We start from the raw sequence: 15,788 nt of genomic DNA, 5'->3' as shown, positions 1-15,788 counted from the left end.
TTAGTCTCTTTTATGATCGCGGAGACTTATGGGATAACGAGATCAAAACGCGTGTCTTTTGCATTTCCTTGGCCGGCAAACTTCGATGGAAATCTCAGTGGCGCTTGTGTTAATGTAACAGTTAGAGAACGTTTATAGGAATATTTGACTTTGATGTCCCTGCAAGATGTCGAAAAGGAGGTTAGATGTCGATGGGAACTCATCCAACTCGTTAACTACCGCGAAAAGGATTAAGGAGGAGTTGAGGTAGGCTGTGATACATATGTAAAGGACAGCTTTTCAGTTTTGAATATCGCCGAGCTTAAATTAATCTGCAGCTGGTTTTGGTACAGAGACTGAAATAAATCTATCTCTTCGATCACAGTCTTCCTCAGGAAGGCAGTGCTCTGGAAATATTTGAATCACAGCTTATCTGGTTTAATTGTGGCCGTTTCTCGAATCTGCACAGCTGTGAAATTATTATGCAAGACGGTATTTTCCAAATCTCGAAATCATAATTGATTTCGCAGGAGGTTCCCTTGTGTTATATATACTTAAGGCTAGAAAATATTGGAAACGATTTTCTTGAATTGCTGTCTAAATGTGTTTCCGAATTGATTACTATTCGCGCGATAGAGAACACCTACACTGTAAGACATCGAATTCCCCTCTCGTGGTTTTATTAACTCTAGTCTGAAAACTCACGTTAGGTCGATTAAATTCATACGTCGAGGCTTTCACTGGATTAACAGGATAAAATTCTTTGCTTTAAGACAAACAAATAATGAAAAGGACAAAAACAAAAATTTGAAAAAAAAAAAATCAATACATGTAGATAAGGAATTATTTTACAGTCAGAATGTCACAAGAAACTTCCAGTAATTCAGGCGATAGTTAGGTGAGACACGGAGAAATTACATGCCTATGCAAGTGCTGTTGGAGCTTTTTACTTGCCTTGGATGGATAATTGTTTCTGTGGCTTTGTGTAACACATACTTGTGAGTGGCTGCTACCCTTCCCTTTCTTCCTGAGGCAAGTGTTTTGTGTCAATTTACTTGATCTTCAGCTGTTTTATTGGTGGGATGTTGTAGAGGTGGATGTCACTCATTTGGTTTTCACAGTCACTTGCTGTATCTGGTAGCCTGGCATTACGTTTCCTTAAATTTACTTTTCCATTGCCTTATAAGTAGTGTTCATCACTGTGAAGTTCCTTCTCTTATCCTTAAATTATTCCTTAGTTCATATGTATGATTTTCATTTATTCATAGTCATTTACAAACCAAAGTGTTAGGTAACCAGCATACTGCTTTACACATAGGAACACTTAGACGCTGAGATCCAAATCCCTGAACAATTGCTTTGATTCTCTGGCTTAATATATAAAATACACCAGAAACTATAATAAATTATATAAACAAAATAAAAGTTTCTTACTAAAGAAATCCACATTGCTGACTCGTAATACGCGTATGTAAGTGTCAAAGAGGTGTTGTAAACTGTCCATAGCATCTTAGTGATTTTGTTATTGTACTGCAATGGTGTAAGGCAAACAAAAAATTGTAGAATCTTTAATAATGTCATTGTCATTCCATAAAACATCAAACCTAAACTTAAAAATGAGCTTATTGAAGTGAATTTATGAGTGCAAAGGTTGGTGCAGGCGAGTTGGTACCAGGACAGGGCTTGATACTAATGGTAGCCCACTAGCCACAGACTACAGTAGAAATTCAGTTTTGAAAAGTGGTTTTTGATTTCCACATGCCAGTTTGGCAGTAAACAAACTGAAATTATCAAAACATCTAAGATGTCACTAGTCACTTGGCTAGTAAGTTGAAAAGTTAGAGTCAAAAATGCAAGCCCTGCCAGGGAGAAATGGGTGGATACCGTAAACCTTCCCACCCCTTAAATCTAGAATGATTCAATAGAAAATTCCCTCTGACCTATTGTCAGAAGTATAATTTATATACACTATACCTCCTGATGCATTTTGGTCTCTTTTCTGTTGGTAGTAATCCAAGCAATCTTCGTGGAAAGATCAATCCTTTCAATGGGAAGCTATTCTCAGACAAATATTTTGACATTCTCAAGAAGAGAATCGAGCTACCAGTATGGGAATACAGAGAAAAATTCATGGAAACCATGAAGGAAAAACAAGCTTTTGTTCTTGTTGGCAAGACTGGATCTGGTAAAACAACCCAGGTAATAGTTACATGTACCGGTATTTATTTGCTTTGACAAAGGGCAAACACTTGAAACCCTTTACGGTGAGCATTTTGCATTATCAACCAATGTAATAACACTAAATTATCTTAGTAGTTTATTAGAAGTTGGGTTAAATTGTACTCCTTATCAGATGAGCTGTGGTTGGGGAAATTTGAGGAATCAGAGACTGTAAATATTTGGAAGAATTCAGGCTTCAGTTGGGCGTAACGGATGCCTACTACATGTAGATACTAGTTACTGTTGGTACAAATTCCAGCTGAGCTGCTGTGTGAAGCTAGTTAAGGGAAGTGAAGTACATTTTAGCAGATATTTTTTTCCTTGTTCCTTGTAAATATAGTAGGGTCTCAACTGTTGTTTGTTGTAAACTAAGTGTTTACCATGCATGCAAACAAAGTAAGTCTGTTCAGGTTTTTGGATTGAAGAGCACTCGATCACCATTTCCTCTCAGGCAAATTTTTTTTTTTTTTATTCTATATAGTTCCACTCTCTCTTTGCAGGGCTCAGCACTAACTTTTCAACTTACTAGCCAAGTGGCTGGTGACATCTTAGATGTTACGACAATGTCAGTTCGTTTACTAGCCAAACTGGCTAGTGGAAACCGAAAACCACCACCCAAAACTGAATTTCTACTAGTCTGTGGCTAGTGGGCTACCATTAGTGTCCAGCCCTACCTTGGCAGTGTAACAGACACTTTATTTTAGTACTATGAAATAGTAATCATTAGGATCAACTTGTTTCTCACGATTACAGGCAGATAATACACCTAAGACTAAGTATTCCTAGTCTGTGTATTGTCTTGTATGTTGCATTGTTTTGCATTGCTGTAAGTGTAGTTTGTAGTGAAAAAAGAAAAACAATTTTGACAAACTTTTTTACTTTTGTAGATTCCACAGTGGTGTCTTGAAACTCGCATTGACAAACGCAAGTGTGTGGCTTGTACGCAGCCCAGGAGGGTTGCTGCCATGAGTGTTGCCCAGCGTGTAGCTGACGAATTGGATGTCACCATAGGTCAGGAGGTTGGGTACACAATCCGATTTGAAGATTGCACTAGTCCTCGCACTATATTGAAGTAAGGAAGACAAAGTCAATTTCATCCTTAACTCTGTAACTTCCAAGATCTGATTGTTGATTCTTACGTCTAGCTGCGTAATATTTCCTTGTTACCATATTTATTCACTTATAAGGCACACCATATTTGACAAGAAAATATGCTTGTTTGATCAAAATCTGCTCAAAACTTGGGGTGTGTCTTATAACCAATTTTTTTCGCGCAACAAAATCTTAAGATCACAATTTTTAGCAGAACTTATAGTTACAAAAATGTGAGAAGAACACAAATTGTTGGTCATTAAACATTTTAGATCTGGTGGTTATAAAAAGAACTAGGGTGGCCCTGAAAAGAGCTGTTGTGGTGATTGTGAAAGAACTGTTTCTTATACGGCCTCCATCAGATGACCACGAAACTAATCGCACCCAAGCAGGGCTTTTTGTTCTGATATGTAGCAAAGATTGCATGTAATCCAATCCTTTATTCCTATGAATTAAAAAGGAATACTTTTTTTAGAATAACTTCAAAAGATTAACAACAAAAGCAAACTTTTACTGCAAAAGCAAACAAATGGAAATTTGCATACGTTCTTAACAGCACAGGCTCAGTAACATGATATCCATGAGTACAAAACAATCGTTTGAACAACATTTCAAATTCCTCAAATCATGTTTGTGTCGCTCGCTCGAAAAGTTCCTTCTCTGAATAAACAATGTAGCGATAACACTTACCCTTTTCATCTATCCAGCCTTTTTTGTGCACTGAAACTTGCATCCTCTGTGGCGTGTTGATATTCAGTTGTCAAACTGGGAATTTTTCGCCATCTGCTTTCACTGCCAAAGCAACCGTGAAACTTTTTCAGATCCATCACACCTTTTGTTAACTCTCAACCTTTTGGTGCCTCTTGTAACCAAGTATTTTCACAAAACTTTCCATTTGGGAACTTGGATGGACTAAGTTGCCAAGTTTGGGGTGCGTCTTATAACTAAGTGCATCTTATAACCGATTAAATACAGCAATTAAGTATTTAGGAGAATTTGGTTAGGTCAAAAGGAAAATCAGTAGTGGGGGATAGAGCGTTAAAAAACAGGAAGGAAGGAAGAGGGTGTGAGAAAATGCAATTTAAGGTTTAAGTTTGGACTTTAGCTCTGTCTCAGATGTCTGAACAAATGAGATAATTATTCCTGACTGTAATTTAAAGCTCATTTTGATTTGTTTCCAGGTACATGACAGATGGTATGTTGTTGCGTGAGGCTATGACTGATCCTCTACTCGATCGTTATGCAGTCATTCTTCTTGATGAGGCTCACGAGAGAACTCTTGCTACTGATATTCTCATGGGTCTACTGAAAGAGGTACAGTGTGTGCATGCATCTGGAGATTTCATATTCTTCTTACAAGAACTATAGGCAACAAAACTGTTGACACATTGACCTATTGAACCCGCCCATTACTTCATGGTCAATCTCTTTTGCCCTAACTGTAAGTTACGTGGTAATCGCTTCCCCCCAAGTAATTTTTCATCATCAGGGCTCAACACTAATGGTAGCCCATTAGCTACAGACTGGTAGAAATTCAGTTTTGGCTAGTGGTTTTTGATTTCCACCTGCCAGTTTAACTGGTAAGCAAGCTGAAGTTGTCACAAAATCAAAGATGTCACTAGCAACTTGGCTAGTTAGTTGAAAAGTTGGGGTCAAGCCCTGATCTTGCTATTGTCAGTGATATTTTTGCTACAAATAGGCAACTTTGAATTAGGGAAGGGGTGCTTTCAGTGATTTGCAGTGTGGTATAGATAGTGGTGTTACTTTACACATAAGAGAACTGTTTAAACACAAGGGGTCGGTTATTTGTACAAGGTCCTACCAAAAACATGGTTTTAGTCAATCAAGTGGGCCTTAGGTTTCCCTTCAAATGGATCAAGTTAACTAAATACATGTAAATGTTCTTTCCACTGTCAGCTTTTGACCCTCTTGACACTGTTCACAAAAATACATGTTCAGACAAATAGGTAATTAATTTTGGTAATATGAACTAAGTTGAAATGTAAATTGGCCACCATAAAGAGTTAGAAAACTGATGTTTCAAGGGTTAGCCTTTCATCATTCACTCTGACGAAGGGCTAACACTTGAAATGTCAGCTTTTTAACTCTTTGCGGTGGCCAATTTACATTTCAACTTGGTTGATATTACCAAATTACCTTATTACCCCCACCAATGCGGCACCACAGTTTCTTTAGAAACTTACCCTCTTTGTTCAGATAAATGTGACCAGGCACAGGATTTCGTACACTAACGCTTTACCGTTTAACGAATCAATCCGTTTACTATCCGTTTAAAACGGATCATTAAAGCGTTTAAACGCTTTCTTCATCCGTTTAAACGCTTTGCTCATCCGTTTAATGTTTTCGACAAAACGTTTAAACGGTTAACCTATCCGTTTAAAATAAGATACATCCATTTAACGGTTACTTGCATCCGTTTAACAAGGAGAGCGAGATCTGTTTTCATGATTATGCAAATTTATTTCGATTGACGTGTACGGCAAAATTTACAAAATCCGTGGCTATCGAGTTTCTTATCTTTTATTTCCATCAATTGAAAGGAAATGGAAATTGCTTTAAAAAAGCTGTAATTACACAGTACTTTACGAAATCGAATGCTAGATGAAACATGAGCGAAAGAAAGTTGAGTTTTGTTACATGCGTATGCAAAATTGTTTCGATTAACCGACGGTGAAATCTACAAAATAAGCGGCATTTCTTAACGTTTTTCACTTGATAGTGCATTTTCATTTCAGTCAATACATAGAAGAAACAATGTAGGAACATGAAAAAAAAAAAAAAAAACCACTTTGCTTCTCAACTCTATTTTCTTTCTATCGAGAATGTTCAGTGCACATGGTATGATTGACAGATTGCTTCCTCTGCTTATACAAACTTTCAAACGCATTGTGAGCTCCCCAGGGCGAGACTCGCTCACGGCTCGCTTCACTCGCCAGTGGATAGCTTAATTGCAGGCTAGTGATTTAATTTTACTTAGTTTTCTATCGTTGTCAGTCGAATATTATTAGCATGAAACATCAGTGTTCCGCATGAACAATTCGTATAATTGTTCGCAACAGTTTCTGATCGATATGTGCATGGCTACACGCCGTTCTTTAGCCCTCCTCATTCGTTCAAGGTTTTTGTCCATCCGTTTAACGTTTTGAGCTATCCATAAAATAATTATAGATGCTGTTCAACCGTTCAACGTTTTAAGCCATCCGTTTATTTTTTTTTCTGGGCCGTTTAACGGTTTACGGACTTTGCTCTACTGTTTAACGCTTTGGACTATTTGTTTAAACGGACATGCAAACCGTTTAAACACTCTTACTACCCGTTTACTATCCGTTTACAAACCGTTTATTTTTACCCGTTTAACGGAAAAGCGTTAGTGTACGAAATCCTGTGCCCGGTCACAAATGGTTTGATGCTAAATTGAAGATAATGTTGAATGCAGTTTTGTTCAACAATGGCTAAAATTTGTTTAAATAATCAGACCGTGGGGCCTTGTAATAATGATGCTGATTGTACACGTGCAGGTGACAGTGCATTGGTCCGCTGTTACACCTGTAACTTACAGGAGTTGTATAAAATGTGTCGGTTTTCCACAGGTTGTGCGACAGAGACATGACCTTAAGATCATAATCATGAGTGCCACCTTAGATGCTGGGAAATTTCAGGAATATTTTGATGAATGTCCACTCATGACAATCCCTGGACGAACACATCCTGTAGAGATCTTTTACACTCCTGAACCTGAACGAGACTACTTGGAGGCGGCCATTAGAACAGTGGTACAGATTCACATGTGTGAGGAAGTGGAGGGTGACATTTTGTTGTTTCTTACTGGGCAAGAGGTGTGTGTTCAAAGTTCTTGATGCACTGTTGAGTTTAAATTGGCATGTTGTGTTTAATCCTTAAAAACCCTTTGACTCCCAAGATATCATTGGTAACTCTCTCTACTGTCTGTCATACAATTCTTATGATGTCATTTAGGAGAATTTGGTATCTGATCAATTACTGTAATTTCCAGCCGTTTACCTGCATGGCCAATTATTGCATACGGTGAAAAAAAAAGTCAACAGATTACCCGCACTGGTGGATAACCTACACCTTAAAAGCTAAGGAAATTTGTACAAAACTACTTGACAGAATGCAAATTCATGGCCACATTTTGTGTGAACGATCATTCGGCGCCATGTTGATTTGTTGATTTCTCAAAAAAATCGATATCTCCGGTTCTACTGGGCTTAACAAGTCCCTAAAGCGGGAAAATTCTCTTCAGCTCAAGCTAGTGTTGACTGGAAATTTGTCACTGATGTGCCGGTTATCCTTGGTTTATTTTTTGTCACCATCAAGGTTTTGTTTACACGCATATATGCAGATAGTAACTTGTTCATCGCGCAACTAATTGTGCGTGAAATAAACTTGATTGGGCATCATATTTTCATGCTGCTTTGTGGCACTTTAAATACAATAAAATTCACTCGAGAGGTGGAAATGCAGGTAGGTGAGAATTTTTTTCAATTCAACCGCCAGTAGATTTCAAAATTGTCACATAATCCGCTCCTCCCTATTACCCGCAGTGGCGTGTGTTAAAGGCAAAATCAACAGATTACCCGCAGGTAAATGTCTGGAAATTGCGGTAATAATCTCTTGATTGATATTTTTCTTTATTCTCATCACTTATCTTCTTGATATTGTATTGTCATTGTAAGGAGAAATTCTGTCTTGGTCACTCGTGGGAGTTAAAGAGTTAATTAAACTCCTAAGAGTGATAAGCATCTAATTCTCCCAACAATGTCACCCCTGAATCAAACAATAATTTCACGAGAATATTTAAAATGACCACAACTAAGAAAGCTCTTTGTTTAAAAAAATCTTCATGCTTTGGTGAGCATCTCTTCGAAAAAATTTTTGGATTTGGTCAAATTTTTGTGCCCCGTTGAAGTACAGAAAATCGCATTAAAATCACCGCTATTTTGACTCACGACTGCGTTTCAAGGATCAAGAGTCTGGCGACTAATGTGACGTCACTTCGAGAACCCAACAATCTGTATTTCGCGCCATTTTGCACAGTTTACTTGTTATGTTTGGAAGGTTAGATCGATATTGGTCACAAATATGCCGCAGAATGAATCTAGTGCTAGAAAGGCTTTCGCAGGTTGACGTCTGGCGGAGAATTCCTTGAGTGTCTTCTCGAAGTGACGTCACAAGTCTACTCTGCCCAGATCCCAATTTACGTGGTCGTGGTCCATTCGGATCTCAACTTCAACAGGGCAAAAAAAAATGAGGATTTAACCAAATCCAACAATTTTTTTTGAAGAAATACTTACCAAAGCAGGAAGATTTGAAGGACCATTCATTCCTGAATGACATTTGCAACAAATACGAGTATTTGTCGCTCTGATGAACGTGCACAGAATCGAAACATCTACAGAGCATTCACTGACAAATTTGAAGCATTGCAGAATACTTTCCAAGTTTCTGTAGTTTTTAAGGCGTAAAAGTCACTTTTTGAGGACAGCTTACTTCATGTGATGCCAGGGGATAACTGCGTGGTGTTTGGATGCGGTTTATCCAGACGATCGAGAAGAATCAGCTTATGGAAGTTCCCTACAGCAAAGGACGAAGAGTCCAGAAAATGGCGGGAAGCCTGGCTTCACGAAATAACCAAAACGCGAGAAATGGATCTGAGCTTCAGAGCACAATCAAAGTACGACAGGGTTTATACATGCGAGAAGCATTTCAAACCCAAGGATGTGCAAATATGTAAGTATAAGCGTTATCTACCATAGTAACAGCTGAAGTAATGTTTGTTTAAAATCGAAAAGTTCAGCTCGATCGCGTCCTGCGTCTTATTCGTTCATGTTCGAGTCTTTGATAATAATCTTTGCTTCTTTTACAGTTCAATCGGCGAAAGTGACAAGAAAGAAGCCTAGATTTGGTGCATTGCCTATTCTTAATATGCTTCAAAGAAATCACGAATTGTTGACACCGACACCGCGACCAGCAAGAACGATCATGAAAGACCTAGACGCACACATCAACACAAGTTGCTATGAAACATTTTCCGAATTTTGTAAGCAGGCTACATGTCTGAAATCTTTAAACGAGTAGACCTCTAAGATGTCTCCCGATAAAGCGATATTCAAGAAGAAAGTTGAGCCCTATATTCTGCCTGAGTTCGAAGTAATTGTGGACGATAGCCTTCCTTTTACCGTGAAAGTGTTGAGATGTTACCTGGTTGAAGACCATTCACTGTACCTCAGATTTTGTCGCACCCTATGAAACGTAACTTTGTCAGCCCTGGTCAAAGAATTAAACGACTACAATTTCTGTAAAGGTGTTGATGCTTCTGAAATTACTATCAAACTGTACCGCCATGTTATTCCTATAGATTCTACAAAGGAAGACGAGGGAGGACAGCAGTTTGCACACAATTTCTCTCTGAACATCAGTTTGGATTTCGCCGCAATCGCTCGGCGAAATTAGCAGTAACTCTCTTTACAGACCTCATGCGGAAGGAAGCGGTAAAGCTACAGGAGCGATCTTCATTTACTTATCTAAAGCGTTTGACACCATCAGCCAATCCGTTTTGTTAGAAAAACTGTCTCGCTATGGAATACAGGATAATGAACTGAACTGGTTTACGGACTATTTATTCCTCCGAAACCAGATCGCTCAATTTAAGGGAGTATTGTCAGAACCTAACCCTGTTTTCACAGGTGTTCCCCAAGGAAGTATTCTCTATTCAAATATTTAGAGCAAGCAGTATAAACGGAGTCATCTTTGTTACATATTGAAAAAAAAACATCCATGGGATCTCCAATTTCCCTTGTAATTTTTCACACGAACTGGAATAAGAACATTCTACTGACAACAATCATTCACTTGACTCTGATGATGACTTCCGCACAGGTTGTCGAAACGTCAGTCACTGCCACCGACAACAGTCCTTCTCAGGACTACACTCACCCGGACGATCAGACTACACCTTCACATGTTACCCCCGGGTTCAAACCATTTACTGCACTATTATTATTATTACAAGGGAAGTTGGAGATCCCATGGATGTTTTTTTTTAATATGTAACAAAGATGACTCCGTTTATACTGCTTGCTCTAAATACCAGACTTCAGCAAATAATTTCATGAAGGCCAAACAGAATAGACACCTGCGCATTTCAAAGCACCTGTATCCAAATCAGACCCTGAAAGAGTAAAATTGACATTGCAAAACCAGAGATTAAAATGTGCACAGCTGGAAAATGAGCTTAAAGAAATGAGGGCAGAACTACTGAAATCAAACATTGAGGTTGATGACAAATTAAATGATGACTTGATTAAACTGATCATGGATTCTTCAAGAGCCAAAATTACACCTTTTATGAACTTATCGCATTCCTGAAACTTTCACCCCTCATCTTTGTAAAAACTGAAATATTTTTTAATCGTTTCCGGGATTTTCCGAGGTTAAAATATCTTTAAAACCGACGTTTCGACCAGTTTTATTGGTCTTGTTCAGGTTGTTTAAATGTTGTCACTATGGCGGATTGTTTAGTCTTTTAGCTTGGTGACCGCACATGTTGTCACTATGGCGGATTGTTTAGTCTTTTAGCTTGGTGACCGCACATGTTGTCACTATGGCGGATTGTTTAGCCTTTTAGCTTGGTGACCGCACATGATGTTTCGTAATATTTATACGACTTTTAAACGATGTCAAATTGCGCGGGAAATGTAGTCTGAGATCTCTCAAGTATTTCTACTTTTGCGATAATTCACTGCCTATTACAGTCTTTTTTCTTGATCAAAGAATGAGTTTAGTGCGGAGGAGCGTTGCGTGACGAGACTAAAAACGGCTGCGAGGGAGACTACCAGTCCCCTGGCACTTTGTTAAATCGAGGTTCCACTTAAGGTGTAATTAGGCTCAAATGAAAAATTGTAGAGGAAGCATGATCATTTTTTGGTCAGGTTGACCAAGGACAAGAATAAACAGAACAATATTGTAAGAGATAAACACAGATGATGTTGTCATTAGTAAATTTGGAAAGAAATTAGTAGAGGAACCAATTTTTTTAATTAATTCAGTGAGCTGTTGCAGCTGAAACATACATGCGAGTCAGTAGATTAGTTGTTTAGCACATGTCATGGTCTTTTTAATTGTTTTCCACTGCTACATTTGAAAATCATTTATTTCAGCTGACTATACATGTATACGTCATCACCATTTTAGCAAGAGTTATTCGAGACTTGATGCTCATGACTATGTTAAGTATTTCTACAGTTTTGAAAGGAAATTAACTAAAGAAATGATCATTGTGGAAGACACAGAAGGTGTCGTAAACATAACGCCTGTAAAGTAGAATGCGAGTCGAATGGTTAAAATTATTAAGCCATGTTTCCTCGTGGAAACCAAGAAAAACATTAGCTTTAGTATTGTGGATTCTGCTAACAACTCAATTGATTTAAAACTCAATGAAGCTTTTTATATAAATAAGATCAAACCTGAACTTAACAAACAATTACAGCATTATAAGAATTTCCTAGCGTTTTAGTTCACACCTTTGATGTTTGGTGTCACGTTGTAATTAGTACCCGCTTTCGTATTACATCATAATATAAATATTTTATTCATCTACTTGTCTGTTATATAATTACTCGCGTTCTGTTACCCATTGATTAAAGATGGCATAAGCATGCCGATACTTGTCTCTCAACAAAGTTTTCTATCTCTTACAATAATAATAATGCTAACGATGTTAATATAACAATAACTCAAAGGGGATAGCTCGAAAGACTCATGGTTTCCAATCCCCTGGGCTCCAACATGCCTATGCTTCTTTTACCTCGCTTGTGAATTATGAATAATTGTCCTATTCTATTGCAATTCCATTTTTTGAGGCTCTTTTGTTTTTCTTCATGCGTAAAATGTATTCGGTCGTTGCGCGTCCCAACATATTCTGCAACTCCGCTGATCCACCGTTCCATCGTTTCTCACTTCCTCCCTTTCATCATTCTTTTGAAGAACTTAGCGTATCGTATTTCGCAGCTTACTCGCTTCGCAAATTTAGCAGCTCCGTTTCGGCTTAAGGTTACCGTGCACCTTCAGGGGTGTCTCGCGTGCCAGCGAAGTAGCGCGCCCGGTTCAAACTGTAGATATCTAAACCCCTATATCAAATTATAGATATCTAAACCCCTTTATCAAATTATAGGACTGGCTATCAGACTATACCAAAAAATTTGAAAAAAAATGAATTATCGAATTTTTCACGACTTCTAAATACGAGCTTCCGAATCACCTTTTGAACGTTACATGTCAAAGCAAAAGTTGTTTTTCGTTTATGTAATGTGTTCCTCCGTTACCGGGGCCAAAGCGCTAAAAAAGCATGTCTGCGATTTGCCATATTCAATTTCAGTGACAAGTTACAGAACATTTTTGAAATAGGATTAAAAAAAGTTTGGGGTGATCGTACAAAAATCGCTCTTGAAAAAAAGTATCTAGAAATTAAAAAATTCGGAGACAATTTTTATTGCTTATATGTAAAACTAGCTACTGTCCAAATTTGAGAGCAATCGAACAAATTCCCTTTGACTTGTAGCTCTTAAAAAGTGGATTTAGAAGGCATGAAGGAATGGAATGGTATACCATTGTCAATGAACAAAGTTGCCTCAATTTCGTTGTTAACCATTCAGTTAGGACCCTAGGTAATGGGGAAAATGGGCATTTTAGAAGACGAGAGAGCAAGTAACCAAGGCCCTCTTCCCAACATAGTCACACTTATCCGAATAAGAATAATTCGTTACTGAGTACGTAAAACATGCCTAATATCTCGAAATGTGTATACATGCAATGTTCCAACTGTAATCTACTTGAGAGGGAACGTTTCATCGAAAGGAAGCCCTAATTTAGTTTTCCTAAAAGTTCTCGGTGGCCAGATCTGATTGGTTTTAGGATTATACTGAAAACTTGTGCGTGATAACGGTATAAACGGTGCATTAATATACAAAGCCCATCCTTAGTTTTACCACTATGGTTTTACACTCGTAAAGGTATCTATAGGCAACGCGAATAATGCAATTCTCAACTTGCATGATTAGGCTGACTGGATTACTTGTCTGTAAAGATGGTGGAAGGGACGCTAATCCGAGAGTGATGGGCATTGTCTCCTTTGAATTTGGAATTCACTCACGGTGAAGCTTAATCACACGTACGCCTTGAATAATAGTAGTTTGTTCATACTCACAGGAAGCGAATACTTGGCGCGATATCTTTAAATTGCTCGTTGCTCACTGTGCGGATTTTTTTGAAATAAAAGCTCCTGTAAACGACGATAGAATGAAAGGGTAACTCGTTAATGACAAACATTAGAACATAAAGTTATATTAAAAAAAAAGAAACAATATAAGTGATTGTGAGAGAGCACGAGTAACACCGAATGAGTACGAGTGACCACTAATGACCACGAGTGAACCCCGAATGATCATGATTGACCAGTAGTTACCATGAGTAACCACAAGTGACCGTGGTGACCACGAGTGACCACGAGTGACCACGAGTAACTCCGAGTTACTATGAGCGACCACGAATGACTACTACTTGCCATTAGTGACTCGTGTGATCAGGAGTAACTAGTAAGCAGTAACTAGAGGAAGGAAGGAGTGGTGTCATCTTCCTGCTTCCCACCACACGAACCTTTTATCCGGTTTCAATCACTCGTCACCGTGACGAAGAGAAGAGTCTTCTCTGTCAACTTTGCATCTTTGCTTTTTTTTTTTCGTTTGTTTTGTTTTTATCTTTTATTTTATATTTTAACGTATTTTTTGGTATTTATCGCTCGTTTTCTTCCCATTCATTTCCCTAACCTAATTTCTTCTGTCTGCCGGGATTCTGGACGGAAACGGACTAATTGGGCAACAATTTTTGACAGCGAAGTAGCTCTGGGAACTACGCTTTCAATGAAGGAAGTGATACATTGTTTGCAAATGTCAGTCTCCATGAATGGTTTATCTACGTTGAAATCACAAGTTTTTGGATGAAGTCACCTGATGATAATTAGATTATGATGTCAGCCAAATATATGACTTCTTGCTCACCCTTGGTTGTTAGTGTTCACTCGTGGTCATTTGCTGTCAATCTTGGTCACTCGTGTGTAACTTTTGACACAACCTACTCAAATGACGGAGATGCAGAACATGCCGACGACTGCACTCTCACAAGACCCCAGTTTTGCAGTGCTTCATTAGCGTCGATTAAAACTGCTAATGAGAAACAGAGACTTACATAAGCTGCATGTTTGTTAAGCCTCTAAAAACTCCATGCTGTAGATACTGTATATTGTTCTCATAAACAGCCCTTGAACGACAAAGAAGACAGATCATTATTACTTAAAGTACATAAAACTCTAGAAACAAACTTCCATTGCAAAAAAAACTTCTAATAGCTTTATCAACTCTTCCGCGTCTTGTTGTAAAAAAATATCTTTATAAATTATGTGACACCAAAAAGGAGATTGAAAATACCTCACTGCTTGGGACTACTTAAAAAAATTAGGTAATGGCAGTTAGCGGTTGCCTCGCTTAATCCGAGTATGAGTACGCGCTGATTCATATATGGGAAAGAATTGCTACATCCTTTTAATAATTGTCTTTTTTTTCTGTCATGTGACATCATGCTAATGAGATCAGAGTTGGCAATTGCTATCTTGGATGTAATAGCAACTTCAAACTCGAGCAAAGTCATACGTGACTCTGGTAACCTCCAAGCTTAAGGTGTCTGAATCTAAGCCAGCCAAGGCACACTAGTTTGAGTAGTTAAACGAAACCTTAAGCAGAAGAAGGGTGAAGGAAAAAGTCACTTTTTGTGTCACGCCACACATGTGATACAATTTAACTTATAATTTAGAATTACTTTTTCCTCAAGCATGTGTTCTATTTTTTTTCGCAATCCCACATCTCCCCTAACAGAATATTTAAATTAACCAAATAATACGACAGCCGCTAATGATCATTGATTGCAGATAATCAGATATCTCGCGTAAGGTCAAGAATTTATACTAATGCAGTTAGGTATAATTTCCTTCCGCCCTCTCGTTCATATTTGGACAAGCCTTGGAACTGATCCGGTGACAGGGTTACAAGGCTGTTTTTCACCTTGTATCTACGCGATAAATGAAATGCACGAGACGCACTGTATCACTATTTAACAGTAAAGATAATTTTAAATAATTCCTTGGGCTTAGAAACGTTCACTGTCGGGTCTGGCTAAGATCATTCGTATCAGTTTATTCACCACATATCAACGTTCTTCTTGAAATTATTCGTGCCTTGTTCTTCAGAAAACTGTTTCACTGCTCATCATAGCTGTCCAAAACTTCAGTAAAAGCATCCCTAGTCTGCTTTCGCCGGGACGAGAACATTTTGATCACACCACACTTGCACTGATTGTTCTGACCGCCGGTTACAATGGCTTAACGACGGTATATACTCACGGTGTAC

General features: G+C 38.2%; 1 protein-coding gene across 1 annotated transcript; it reads left to right on the top strand.

The window, feature by feature from the left end:
* The first annotated feature begins 36 nt into the window (after nucleotides 1–36).
* LOC148742901 (ATP-dependent RNA helicase DHX15-like) lies at nucleotides 37–11,310 on the top strand. Its single transcript, XM_088760668.1, has 7 exons — nucleotides 37–246; nucleotides 1,989–2,178; nucleotides 3,087–3,271; nucleotides 4,473–4,605; nucleotides 6,903–7,148; nucleotides 7,878–9,063; nucleotides 9,200–11,310. The coding sequence occupies exons 1-6, from the start codon at nucleotides 167–169 to the stop codon at nucleotides 7,938–7,940; spliced, it is 897 nt and encodes a 298-aa protein (XP_088616794.1). The 5' UTR covers nucleotides 37–166; the 3' UTR covers nucleotides 7,941–9,063; nucleotides 9,200–11,310.
* The last annotated feature ends 4,478 nt before the right edge of the window (nucleotides 11,311–15,788 follow it).

Source organism: Stylophora pistillata, chromosome 1, assembly GCF_964205215.1.
Source record: "Stylophora pistillata chromosome 1, jaStyPist1.2, whole genome shotgun sequence".
Taxonomy (NCBI): Eukaryota; Metazoa; Cnidaria; class Anthozoa; order Scleractinia; family Pocilloporidae; genus Stylophora; species Stylophora pistillata.
The sequence above is the reverse complement of the archived record's forward strand: the minus strand, read 5'-3'. Positions and strand labels throughout refer to the sequence as shown.

What these genes read in the sequence shown, in the direction of transcription:
- LOC148742901 (XM_088760668.1), top strand. Translation starts at nt 167, where the DNA reads ATGTCGAAAAGGAGGTTAGATGTCGATGGGAACTCATCCAACTCGTTA. An exon ending in GATCTGGTAAAACAACCCAG is followed by an intron (nt 2,179 to 3,086) that starts GTAATAGTTACA and finishes TTACTTTTGTAG; the next exon opens with ATTCCACAGTGGTGTCTTGA. An exon ending in TGTTTCTTACTGGGCAAGAG is followed by an intron (nt 7,149 to 7,877) that starts GTGTGTGTTCAA and finishes TATTACCCGCAG; the next exon opens with TGGCGTGTGTTAAAGGCAAA.